Source organism: Sturnus vulgaris, chromosome 4 (genome assembly GCF_052056855.1).
Source record: "Sturnus vulgaris isolate bStuVul1 chromosome 4, bStuVul1.hap1, whole genome shotgun sequence".
Classification (NCBI taxonomy): Eukaryota; Metazoa; Chordata; class Aves; order Passeriformes; family Sturnidae; genus Sturnus; species Sturnus vulgaris.
In genome coordinates, this window is record NC_142246.1 from 29,120,480 (window position 1) to 29,134,273 (window position 13,794).

The 13,794-nt window shown below is 34.4% G+C and overlaps 1 protein-coding gene across 6 annotated transcripts in view; it reads left to right on the forward strand.

Moving 5' to 3' along the window:
* The window catches only part of MICU3 (mitochondrial calcium uptake 3), a 53,022-nt gene extending 39,608 nt beyond the window's left edge, over window positions 1-13,414 (forward strand). For 3 of the 6 annotated variants that reach the window (XM_014873447.2, XM_088163431.1, XM_088163433.1), the window contains 4 exons: window positions 1,941-2,049; window positions 3,004-3,161; window positions 5,992-6,066; window positions 11,152-13,414. In XM_014873447.2, the coding sequence (XP_014728933.2) occupies window positions 1,941-2,049; window positions 3,004-3,161; window positions 5,992-6,060 (336 nt within the window). In that variant the 3' untranslated portion in view covers window positions 6,061-6,066; window positions 11,152-13,414. The remainder of the gene's footprint in view (window positions 1-1,940; window positions 2,050-3,003; window positions 3,162-5,991; window positions 6,067-11,151) is intronic. The other 3 variants (XM_014873446.2, XM_088163430.1, XM_088163432.1) reach the window with 1 other exon arrangement.
* The last annotated feature ends 380 nt before the right edge of the window (window positions 13,415-13,794 follow it).

Genomic DNA, 13,794 nt, shown 5'->3' on the forward strand with positions numbered 1-13,794 from the left:
TTGCTGTAGTAAAATATAATCTGTCTATATAAATAAAAAAGTTAGCTTCCCTCTTTTGTCATGGTTTAACCCCAGCCATTGACCAAACCCCACGCAGCCATTTGCTCGCTCCTCTACCAGCAGGATCAGGAAGAGTATTGGAAGGGTAAAAGTCAGAAAACTTGAGGGATGAGAAAGAGACAAGTTATTAGGAAAAGCAAAAGTCATGAACATAAGATTTTTGCAGTAGCCTGACCTCTTACACTTATTTTTTGCATTCAGAATTTTTACAGACAAATTGGTGCACTTTTTTTTTTTGTGAACCTAAAAATATCAGCTCAAGACTGGTGGATGTTCTCTACGACTGCTGTTTTGCCATAGTACCTGAGGCTCCTGGCTGAGAAATGAAGTTTCATTGATCTAGGAATTTCACAAATGCATGGCAGAGTTATTCCAGTCCCATAGAGTTTTCAGTCTAAACACAGTGCAAGAACTAGAACTTGGACACATAAACTAATAGTGTCAAAGGAAATGTTGTCAAAACAAAAAGACAGTATTGATTATATTAAATCAAGTTTTTAAGATGAAAATTTAAATAAAGTGGTGGTTCTGCTTGTGTGTATGAGTGTTTCCTCACAATTGTGAAGGATCTCCTTGTTGAGAAAAACAATTCATGATGGAGATGAGCCAAGCTCTCCAAATTGTTTATAAATCTTAGCTAGTGGTTAGGTAGGATCACTTAAGCAGGGGTTTGCATATAAAGTATGTGTAGACCTATTAAATTCTTCTATTATAACAATGTTATGCTGCTCTCCACATTTTCCACAGTCCTTGCTGTTTCATATGGGTTAGCATTCAACCTCTGTCATCTTCTCTGGCACAAACCTACATTTGCATGTTTGCTGTGCTCCACCATACTATAAAGACTATGTGTATGTGTGAGGAGAGACACAGATCAACGTTTTAGTTTGAGCAGAAAGACTCACAGGTCTTACTGTTGCCTTAAAGTATATTTTCAGAGACAAATACTTAAATAGGATAGAATAAAAGCAAATTGAAAAACAGCCAGGAATTATAGTTAAAGGATTCCAGGGAGATCAAGATTTGACAAAGAATGCCATTCCATGTTCAGAATGGCTGAGACCAATGGGAATTTGATACAGGCAATTGTCCTGGCATTGTTCAAAGTCTCGTTTTCAGGTATCTCTCAGAATTGATTTAGAGATAGTTTATCAGATCTTTGGATCTCTAACTAAGATGAGAGAAGAACAAATGTACAAGGAATGAAGATTAACTCTTTTAACGAGAACACTTTCAGGGAAACTTTCACAGAAGATACTCTAAAGTCTGGTCAAAATGCAATTGATTTTTTAAAAAGCTGGGCAAACCCTGCAGTACTTGCAGATCCTCAGCTGAAGAGACTTGGGTGACTAAATCTGGATATGTAAAAATTTCACCTTAAAGTACGGGCTTAAGGTAGATCATAAAATACATGTATTTATGAAAAAATAATAAGTTTATTAATAAATCATATATTTATGAATCCATTCAATGTATTTCTATGAGCACATACACTCACATATATATAATAGTGGTTTGCAGGTTTTTAGTAGTAAATATACTTCAATGTTCATCCAAACTAGGCTTTTTATTCTCAGTATTAACTATTGTATTGTAATAATCCTGGAATTCTTAAAAATTGTGAGCAATGGAACAGTATTTTTGACTGCTCTGGTGAGAATTGCTGTCTTGTTGCAGTCACAGATAGGAAGGACATACTGCATTCCTCAAGAAAATCCAGTTCTGTACTTTATTGACTTCTACTACATATCCCCTTTTTTAAAAATGGGTGTGGTATCTGTTCTTGAATGATGTAAACATATATAATTTGACGGTTTGTTTATTCAGTTGTTATTACTACTGATAATTATTACAGTGCATGTTGTTCTCCTGGTTTTTAGGGTATCACATTTGAAGAATTTAGATCATTTTTTCAATTCTTGAACAATCTAGAAGACTTTACAATTGCAATGCAAATGTATAATTTTGCAAGTCGTTCCATAGGTCAAGGTAAGTATCTGTATTTTTATAAAAGTACATTGATATCCATATTGAACTGTTGACAAACATGCAAAAATGTTTTGTATTTCCTAGTTTGTAGTTTTAATGTTTCCAGTAAAAGGCTAAAAACGTTAGCTGGGACTCCAGCTTTGAGAGGATAAAGTTTGGTCATATCATAAGAGATATCATGCAAAGTCATATAAGTGGTGGACAAGCTGAATGCAGAATAGTTGTCCATCAAATCCTACAATACAGGTGTTAAGAGTTGATGACGCCAGTGAGAGATCAGATTAAAGCAAACAAAAGCATCTTTACACAGTGAGCATCTGAAGTTGGCCTTCTACAAAGGCTGTAGAAGAAAACAATGTCAGAAGGTCCGAAGAGAGATCAGATTTTTAACAAATTAGTAAGTGGGTACTGAAAGAACTAGGCATGTATGTACCTACTGAAATCCTTAATAAACAGCTGTGATGCTTGGGGAGCATGAGGTGAGTGATAATGCAAATTGGTCAGACTTGTGTGCTCTCCTCATGGGTCTGACCCTGTAACACCAGCATGGTCCTACCTCATGTGGCCTTACCAAGGGATTGCATCATTTTCTCTGTGCTCTATTTCTTGGGTTCTTGGTTTGTGTCAAATAAGTAAATGCCATATATGTAACATAGGTTTAATTATAATACGATTTTCTGATTTTGTTATTGCACATAGTATAGTACATGGACTGTTATTTTTCTTGTAAAATAATTGGCACCAATTAAGCAGTGTCATTTTATATCAGTTAAGAACTACTTGGTTTAGAACTGTGAAATTCAGTCCTAATTTTCACTTTTTCATATTTTTGAGTATTTAAATATAAAAACTCGAGTTCATAGTTTACTTATATTTCATAATATGCTGTTCACAAAGTACCCTTAAATTCCTTAAATACCGTTTTAATTTTTTTCTGGTGTTCTCCTTATGCAGATGAGTTCAAGCGTGCTGTGTATGTAGCCACAGGTGTGAAGCTCTCACCACATTTGGTGAACACGGTGTTCAAGATTTTTGATGTTGACAGAGATGACCAGTTGAGTTATAAAGAATTTATCGGCATTATGAAAGACAGACTCAATCGAGGGTTTAGGGTAAGGATTCTAATTTTTATAGTTGTTTTAATTGACTTTACTACTTACCACTACTTTAGCATCTGTAGCACCTGTAGATTTCAAACCAGCAGTGCATATGTTTAAAGACATACATTTTAAGATATACATTTATAGATATCCTGAAGCAATCTGTAAGATAAAATCCTTCATAAATTACTGATTTCTTTTTTTTGTTAGAAAGAAATACTTAGAGGACATGATGTATAAACCAAATAGGAGACGAGAAATCCTCTGTATACTGTCATTTCTTCTGTATTGTGTCTTTAATTCTTAGCATTAAGAATTTTAACAACGGCAGCAATTATGTCTGTATTGCTTGCAGAGAAAAGAAAATTTGTCTCTCAAGCTCAAGAAGTTTAGTTAAAGGTCAACTCTTCTAAAACATTATATAAAATATCAAGTGCTCATAATGACAGTTGGAAAGAGTGGCAGCAGAAGGTAGTTTTAATTTTCAAATAAAAATGAGCGAAGTGGTGCTGAACAATGTTGTGTCCTAGTTCAGAGCTGATTTTAATAATTAAACCCTGTATCTAATACTCAATTATAATAAGCTAGAGGGCAGGAAATTACTTGCAGTCTTTTTTTTTTCCTTCATATGACAGGCATTAACATTTTTAACTAAATGTAAAATTGTGTTCTAACTAACAACCTTATTGCTTTATTGCTTAAGACATAAATCTTAAACCGTATTATGGTTCCTAAAGTCACATTTCAATATGTTATTTCTGTAATTTTAGTTAGCTTCTTAAATGTAATTTTAGGACTTTCTGTGGTGTTGAGTCTAATAGTTTACTTGTTATTTCTGTAATATTATGATCAAACATAAAATGTGGATAACAACTCCTGTATTTGTAACAAACTTATTTCCTTGTTGGTCCTCAATTCCTTTTATTATGGTGTGGCAATGATGATTGTTTCACAATCGTTTCAAGCTGTTCAGCTATATGTTTTAATTGTTTACTAATTGTAAATGTGTGCAGTGTATGTTAATTTAACCAGCAAACAGTCTGCTTACTAAGTAATTCATGTATTTATTACATGTTCCTATTTCACAAAATGCATGACAGAAATCACATATAATTTTAAGAATCTATATCATGCAGCGCTATTCAGTCTTATATATATGCTTTTGCCTGGACCACTATAAAATATTCCAGTGGACTGTAAAAGAACTATAAAGAACAACCAATATTCAGAAGAATAACACAGTCTTTCATAAATTATAATTCTAATTTAAGTTAAATACTAGACATCTCCTGGATTACATTGGAGACAATTGTGATCTGGTCCTGTAATTCAGTTAAATGCATTCTCTTCACTAATCAGTAGTATTACAAGACCATTAAAGTAGTAAACTGAGGAATTAAAATTTCCAGTAAGTTTTCATAAGTGTCACACAAACCATTTTTTTCCAAGAGTCGATAATAGTAAAAATTCTGCAGAAATTTGCCTTCATTAAAAAAAAAATGTTGCTAAAATTTTGCCTTACAAAACACCCACTGCAGTCCTGGTTTAGAATGAAAAGTAGAGAATGCCTAAGCACTTTTTTCCCAGAACAAAGTGGTGAAAAATGTCATTAATTGCTTCCTATTGTTTGTATGTTAAAAGTTGCAGAGTATTTAATGTGTCCTAAACAAGTCAAGCTTTGCCCTCTTGCTCCTACAATGTGGAGGGCTCAAATGTGGTCTTGTGCTAAATCAAAACTAACAAATTACTAACCTGTTCTTTATCAATAACTGTTTTGAATCCATATGATAATTCAGTCAGTTTCATTATACAGATAAAAGATCATAACAGCTTTGGCTTATTCAGTATTTTGCAGCAACTTAGAAATCTTGGCCATGAGAAATCGGAACCCCTTTATGAAGTATAAATTCCTGACTTTACTACTATGTATCCCACAATTAATATCTGCCAATTAATGCAGTATCTGATTTCTCTCTAAAAACATCCTAAAATACCATTTTCAGTTAGGCCTATAATTTGAAGTACGATTTTACAATTAATATCTTGTACTTAGCAATTCTACCTTTTAAAAAGTTGTTTCACTAATTATGTTTGCCCAGAATCTTAAGGCCATTACAGAATTTGATACTGAGACCGTGTATTTTAGGAAAGGGTATTTTGTGGTTATATAGTCACACTAAAGTGAGCCTATTTAAGAGCAAAGAGTCACACAAGTCCAATGAAAATGCAGTTCTGAAACGTCAGTAGTAGGTTTGTCCTCTTTAAAAGCTTAGCCTTGGACTTAAAAACTACAGGAGGGTCAGGTACAAACCTCTTACAGGAACACAATAAATGTTCATTTTAATTAAAATTTTAGATATGTTTTTGGAAAAGTAAATGTCGTAAAGACTTTACCAATGAAATTTCTCTTTTTCTGCAATTTTGTAGCACAACCTGAAACCTTGTTTTTGTTTCAGTAGTTTGAAGCAAATTCGTATGTTAAGCTGCCATCAAGTGGCCAGTTAGAGTATTGCCATAAACTTATTAAAAATGTACAGACATGAAAAGCTTTTATTTTTACTTACTGCTTAGTAAAATTAATTATTTCCCTTTCTTTTTAAAATTTAAAAATATATAAGAAGATTCCCTTTCCTTTACAAATTCCATTTTCAAACTGGAAGACTTGGAACTTAATGACTAAATGATAAACATTTTGCATAACACATACTGTACTGTATCTCCTAGCTATTTGTCAATTAAAGCCATTTTTTTGTATTTTCATGATACCGTTGTCTTATGCTTACCCCTGGCTGCCTTCACGTGTTGTCTGCATCTGCACACTTCTCCATCTTTTGCTCCACAGGGCTACAAACCTATACAGAGGTATACTACTTTCAAATCCTGCGTGAGGAAGGAGCTCTATAGCAGATAAATGACGGTATGTGTTAGCCACCAGTCTGAGTGTGCTGGCATGCCTGCAGGAATGGCTGAATGTTGAACTGTCACTGCTTTGTTTCCTGTTCCAAAATTCAGGAATAGGCTATATGACTGCAAGCAATGTAGCAGCTCGAGGCATCATGTTGTGTTTTTGACTGAAGCAATAGAATTTTATCGTGGAGTTGGTAATGACTGACTCACACTGTCACTGTTCTGTGAGCCAGCTGTGATCTTGTACTGTGTTTGAAATTAGGAAAAGTATTTTTTCATAGTTTCTGTTGCTGTTTTCTGTCTGTCCCATTACCTATTTTTAAGTAATTTCTCAGGTACCTATAGCTAGTAAGTATTTACCAAGGCAGATTTTTCTGACTTTTAGTGACTTTATTGTACTTTGATTTATACTGCTACATTCTTTAAAGCAATAATGTACTTTTGGCTCAGTTAGTGCTGTACCAACATTTTTGAAAAATCAGCACTGTATCCACACATAATCACTATGGCTGTTTTCACACATGCACTTCGTGGACGTCCCTTTGTACAGTTCAGTTGTACTGTGGAATTCAGTGTAATACCCGGGGTGTGCATATTCTGTAGCTGTATTGTGGAACTGTTTGTCACACAGGGGACATAGACACTGCATTAGTAGATACTTCTCCTCTTGTATAAAGGAAGAGTTTGTTCCTTTCCAATTTAGAGGTTTTTCCTGTTTCCCTGTAAAGACTTTGCATGAGTTGCTATGAAGGCTGTTGGCTCCCAGATGTGTTTTTTACAGAGGGGAAGAGCAAGGAGAGGTACACCAAGATAAGCAAAGCAAGGTCCCATGGCCAGTGGTCTGCTCTGAATGACCCTGTAAGGGGTCCAGCACATCTCATGCTCCTGAGCCAGGAGGGTTTGACTGTCATTCCCCTGCTGTTTTTAATTCTGAGTCACAATATTAAGCCGATATTTTTTGTTCAATACTATACCCTAATACTGAAGCATTGTACTAATATGTGAGGGACAGAAGAGGAAATTTGATCTTAACAAAGCATCTGGTTTCTCCACCTTACTAATGGGAAGTGTAAATGACTAATAAAGTAGTTTAAACAATATTTTAGTAATCCAAGTCACTAGTCATGTGAGGGGAAGTCATGGCTTTAGTTTAATCTTATATACCTTTATATCTTTGAAACTTTTGACTTTCAAAGCTTCCTTTCTTCTTTTCTCATGTATTTTTAAAAATACTTACTAGGAGTACTTTGTCTTCTTGGCAAAACCCATATTGTAGTTTTATGTGAAGTATTATTTAAACTGTAAACTTCTCAAGATGTAGAACAGCTCTTACAGGAAACTGGCAAAATGCTACATAGTCATGATGCTTCCCTAATAATTCAATGAAGGGTACGTGACCAAATGGAAGAAAATGCAAGGAAAATACAAAGGAATCCCGTATCTACTCAACAAACCTAATAAAATTATCTTGATGACAGAAAGAGAGACTGTGGTAAAAGCATCATGTATACATACATCAACACCTTGTCAGATCTAGATTCAGGCACTAAATAAATTAATTAATATGCTGAGATGATGGTATAAACCATGGAGATTTATAAAGAGAGATGTTGTTCATTCTGTATAAAGTGATTCTCAAAAAAATTTGAATTACAGTACATCTACACTACACATTTGGAGACAGAAGAAACCAGGTTGGTTTTCAGGACATGGCTACATGGACTTGGCTACAGGCAACCTCACTGAGTTAATGTAGAGGCCACTAGTTATTTACCCTGGTCTTCCCACTTGGAGCTCCTGGATATAACATAAATTATTCTTGTACCCAAGCTTGCTTGAGTAGGTCTATAGCAAATACCTGTTTCCTGTGTACTGAAGAATACAATGTAAGCCTTGTGTATATAAACACATTCGTTTGCTACTGCTCTTCACTTGAGCCACTGCTTCTTGTCTCTTGTCACGAGTCAGAATCACAGAATTGTTAAGGTCAGAATAGACCTCTGAGATCAAGCCCAAGAGTTACAGTGACATAACAGTTGCTGGCTGTTAAGAGTTTCTTTTTGTGCAAAAGATTGCATCACTCATAATATTTCTTCAGACTTGTTGTCAGTTTCTACTAATGGAAATGGAAGCTTTAGCCAAGGCATGTGAAGTTATTTGGCAGAAGTACCGTGGAGTAAAACAGAAATAGTTCTGTCATTGCCACACATTGTGGAGTGAAAGTGATGCTAAAAATCATTATTTTCCATTTAGTTGATAAATTGAAAAGATAATAAAAATGGAATCATTGGAAATTTGAAATTGAACAATTTCAATAGGTAATTAAATTTCAGTCTGATGTCCAAAGAAACACATAAATGTACATGAAATACAAAAATCAGCTGCAGCTACACAGTAGGTGCAGTACAACTACTATAATTTTGCTTTTCTTCAAATATGAATGTACATTTCACTGTGCTTTGAAACACTGTGCTTTTCTGTGGTAAATGTAGAACTCTGGTGATGGAGATGAAGATAGTTGGCACACTTAGCATAGATTATACTCTACTTTGAATCTGCACTCTGAAAAGTGGTAAACAGCACATTGTGCTGTACGTCACATACCTATAAAATGCACTAATGCCATCACTCCACAGTGTAAAGAATGTTGTACCCTTATAATAAATAATGCAAATTTCTCCTTGGAGAACAATTGTACAAGCTGTGTGTGGTCTCTGCAGGGCACACAGCCTAACTCAGCATTGGCAGGTACTCCTTTGCATGCACTGCAGGGAGAACTGAAAAAAGATGTTTGGAGAGAACTGCCTGACAGAGAACAGAGGAGAGCTCTGCTTTGAATGTCTTGTGGAAGGATTACCTAGGAAATTTCTAACAAAGCCCTTACAAAGTTAATTTCCAAAAAGGGATGCTAGAGATCAACTCATGAAGGGATTCAAGTCCATTCAAAATACTGTTTGCTAAACTATTCATGTGCTCAGTAACTGTAATATATATTTAGGCCATAACTGTGATTTTACTGATTACTGAAGTATTGAAAGTAATTATTACATCACAAATGTAAATCTAGAAATAAATTTCTATGAACTAGTAATTTTCTGAGAATCTTAGGATTTTTTTTCAATTAAAATAACTGATTTCTAGATGTTCTGAATATTGTGGGTTTTCAAAATTTCTGACTAAAAGCTTTTAGGAGGTTATGGTTAATAATACCTTGAGACTGACTGAGGAAGGAAATTTATTTTGAAAAAGACATGAAAAACTGAGGCATGGATTCAGAACATCATTTCCAGCCATTTCAACGTGGTGTCTTCTGTTAACACTTTATTCTGTCAAGTGAGATTAAATTTTTCATGTAGCTAATCTTTTTAAAGCTTTTCATTTCTATACTTTCTTAGTACACAGCAATTGAATACATCTAGTGTAAAAGACAGCTTTAAAAAATGAAAGGCTGTTGCTTACTGTTTGAAGAGACTTTTGGTTACCTCTTCTCTAAAGCAGAGAGGTGAGAAGCGTGTGATTAGGCACACCTTCCTGATTCATCTTACAAAAGTAATTGGAAACTGCAGAACTTGGGATTTTGAGCCTAAACCTGACAAGAAGCTTAAAAACATACCTGGATACAGTGGGAGGAGAATGTCCCAGTGAAGTGTGAAAGCGCTGCAGAACGTCTGGACGAGCTGTTCCTTCCGTGGGTTTGGTACACTGACAGTAGATACAACAACAGTGCATACATTAGAAATAAGTAGATGAACAGTCAGTGTATTTCAGCCCTTCTTTTAACGACTTTCATGAACATTTCTTGGAACTTGTTTCATAAAAAAAAATGCATATCATAAAGCTTAGGTTAATAAACTGTATATGCTTTTGTTAAATAATGCACTGCAATTTGCAAGTTATGCATTTTATTCATGAGATTAACTATAAATGTCAGCTAAATTATGCATTCATCTAAGTATGGTTTCTAATATTTCATTTAACATCTGCATCATATACTACTGTGGATTAAATAGTGTTCTGAATATCTACAACTTCTTTATAAACTTACATGCTTTTTAATGAAACAAGATGAGAGATAAGAATAAATAGATTTGGCCTTCAGTGTCTAATGGTGGATTTTAATGTACTGCAGTGTGGCAATTTAACATCTTCATTCATTTCTACCAAAACAAGGTATTGGACAGTCTGACCATGTGTCCTGGTTTTAGCTAAGTGACTTAATTTTCTTCCTAGTATCTGCTACAGTGCTGTGTTTTAAATACAGGATGAGAATACTATTGATGACAGACTGATGTACTGGTTACTATGAGCAGTGCTTACACAGAGTCAAGGACTTCTCAGCTCTTCTCCTGACCCCAGATGGCCCAAGGGATATTCCACACCATGTGGCATATGCTCAGCATATAAACTAGGAGTAAAGTGGTTTCTTTCCCCAGTTGCTCTAATTCTTATTATCTCTCCATCTATTTTTTTACACTTACTATGAAAATAGATTAGTGGAGTTAAGAGCAGTGGAAGAAACAATGAGATCCAGTGGTAACTCAGAGAGCATAGAGCACAGAGCAGTGAATCTCCCAGGCCAGCCCTTAGCCAGTTTTCCTCTCCAATCAGTGGACAACTGTTCATGTTGCTGAACTACAATTTAGGATTAAGGTAATCTAATATAAAGAAGCTTTCATGTCATATGCCCATATGGTATTTGGCTTTTACTGGTGCCTCAGTTCAATGCACATCAGTAATTTTCTATGCTTTTTGTTTGGTGTCATAGGTGAGCTTTTTAGTACAGTGTCAATACAAAGAAGCAAGGAACAAAACTAGAGAGGGAGCTGGACATACCTAAATAAAAAGGAAATACTTTTTTGCATCTTTTAATATAAATAGGCTATTTGTTGAATGCTAATTGTGTGCTGTGAGGTGAGGATGCCTTTTGAATACTTACCCTACTATGGATTTATAACTCTCATTTTACAGAAGTAAATTTGATCTCTCATTATTTTATCTATCTAGTATGTATGAATCTGAATAAAATTTAAGGTAGAATTAGAGAATTTAATGAATGGTATCTTTTTTCCAATTGTATGTTTCTCACTTTTCACAGGAGACTCCAAAGTATGGTTGGAAGGAATATTACTCTTGTGTGATGACTGTAACCAGTGAGCATCTCAGAGATCTATGGAAGCAATTTCGGAGACGAGATATGCTGAGATAAAGGAAGAAAGCAGGATTATCTGCACTGGCTAGAATTATTTATTCCCATGAATTCCTAATGAAGAACAAACTAACCCAGGTGAATGATGAATCTTCCAGCTGCAGCAGAAAACACAGGACTTCTTTTCCACTTAGTGTAGTGATCATCAACTCTTAAAACTGCTTTTCAGTATGTATTTTATTTAATTGATGAACTAACTATGCCATGTGAATGGGAGAAGCCTTTTTTTTGTAAGAACACCTTTTGAATATTATTTTTTATTATGTTGAGATAGATTTGTCATTTAAAAGAAGACAAAAATGAGTCTCACGTCTGGCTGGGCGGGAAGATGTTTGGCAGTGAAGAGAAACTGCCTGCATCAACTTAGACTGTGAATTTACTTTCAGAAGAGCACTATTAAAAGTTTGTGCTAAACTGAAAATGAGACTGCATTAAGTAGCATAACAATTACATATGAGTTGAATGGACAAATTAAACTCTTAGAGGCTGTTATTTTACAAAAAGTAAAGCTGTTACAGTTATAATGTGAATGATAGGTATTTACCTAGGAAAAGTACTGTATGAACTATAATGTTCAGATTCTCCAAGTCTTATTATTATGTTTATGAATTTATCCTTTACAGATTTTAAGATGTCTTAAAAGCAGTGTGTCAAAGAAAAGTCAAAATGTTCAAATTCATGTAATACACACTTTGTAATATTTATTATAAATTTTATGGCCATACACTGGTATGTTTCTGGTAGAGTACAAATTCATGTGTTTCTTGTGAGTAGTGCACTTTGATATGAAGTGGCATTGAGTAGAAATTATAGTTGTCTAATTTGCTACTCTGGAATGCCATATCTGAAAACTAGATAAATAGCTTGTGTTTGTGTCAAACAAAAAAAAACAAAACAAAACAAGAATGCATGCACAGTACAGAACAACACTAAGTAATATTATTTGAATATTACTTGTTTGCTATTCAGTAACAGCATTTTTCCTTACTCCCTATTAACATTATTGCTAGGTAGTAGGAATTAAATCCACACAAACAAAAACACATATTTTTTACACCCTTCTTGAAGAAGTTTACTGGACATCGAATAAATCTATATCTGTTTAGAAAAAGAATGTGCCTTGAAATAATTCCAGCTGAACACACACACTCTTAAACTAATGTTAATAAATTGTCATTGGAAGCAGAGATACTTGGTAGTCAGACAATCAAAACAGAATTAAAATAATGGTTTTACATATCTTACTACTCCAAATCATGAAAGAAAACTTTTAAAAATTGTATTCAGTGCACATGTTGCCCAATTACCATCTTAGATGTTATGTGAATAGATGTATGGTATCTGTGAAACAGTGCACCTAAGTTTAGAAATGCTTAAATTATAAAAAGATACATCTCTGGTAGAAAAATCAAAATAAAATGAGGAGGAAGCTTTTTTTTTAAGAAATTCCACACTGGGAATTGTAGAAAAAATACGTGCTAAGATTATCTGAAAAAAAACCAAAACCCAAGCCAGGTCAGAAAAAGTATCAAAGGATGATACTTCAGTTAATATTTTCTGATAAATAAATTTAAAATTTCCTCCTTTCTGTCCTTAAACTATTGACAGCAAGAAATAATCAAATAAATTGAGATAAAGGTTCTTGAATTGACACAGCAGAGCACAGATAAGCTGCAGTCCCTTTGTGATCATTTAGGGAATCAACTGTATTCAATGTATCGTCTCGGTACGCAGAACTGTCTCACTGCTTCTTGTCAGCCTATGCAAAACCCAGTTTGCTACTAAGGTGATGAAGGACAAAGAAAAGAGAAGAAACCGTTGGGAGACACTGAAGGGGTTCCCTTCCTTCCTTTTCATCCATGACTGCCCACTCACAGTGATCCTCCCCTTGGAGGATGCAGCAGTACCATCATCAGCTCCTCCGCTGCCCTAGGCAATAGTGCACTTTGCTTTTATGGCTGGCTTGAGGCAATTTTAGCATTTTTCTATATATTTCCTATCTATAGTTACTTAATACAAAATGGAATGTGAAAGTGTCATAATAGTTTTTAAGACTATTTTTTCTTCATGTTTAATAATATTATTTAATATAAATATGAATATATACGTATAATATTCTTGTTTATTTCAAAATAAATGCACTTGAAACTAATTTTCTTTGTAGTGTATATAATTCAAATTCTTTTGTCATCATAATCTTTTTTTGGTAACATGAATGTGTAAGCACTTTGAATTAGAGCATCTCACCATCACAAAAAAATAGACTTGTTTTTTCTTCTTTTTGTCATCTCTTTAGATAGCTTTGCTTTCAGCCACAGAGTTCTGCATAAAAGACCTGAAAATGCAAGGACAGGTGAAAACAAGGCACAGGAATGGCACATGCCATCTGCTGTAGAGGCACCCCTTGGATAAGCAACAGCCACTGGGCTCAATAAAACCTTATTCAAAATCTGCAAAATTCCTGGCAGCACAGAAGATGTGTATGCTGCAACTAAATTATGTGAAAAGTTCCGTAAATTTAGGCTTTGTTTA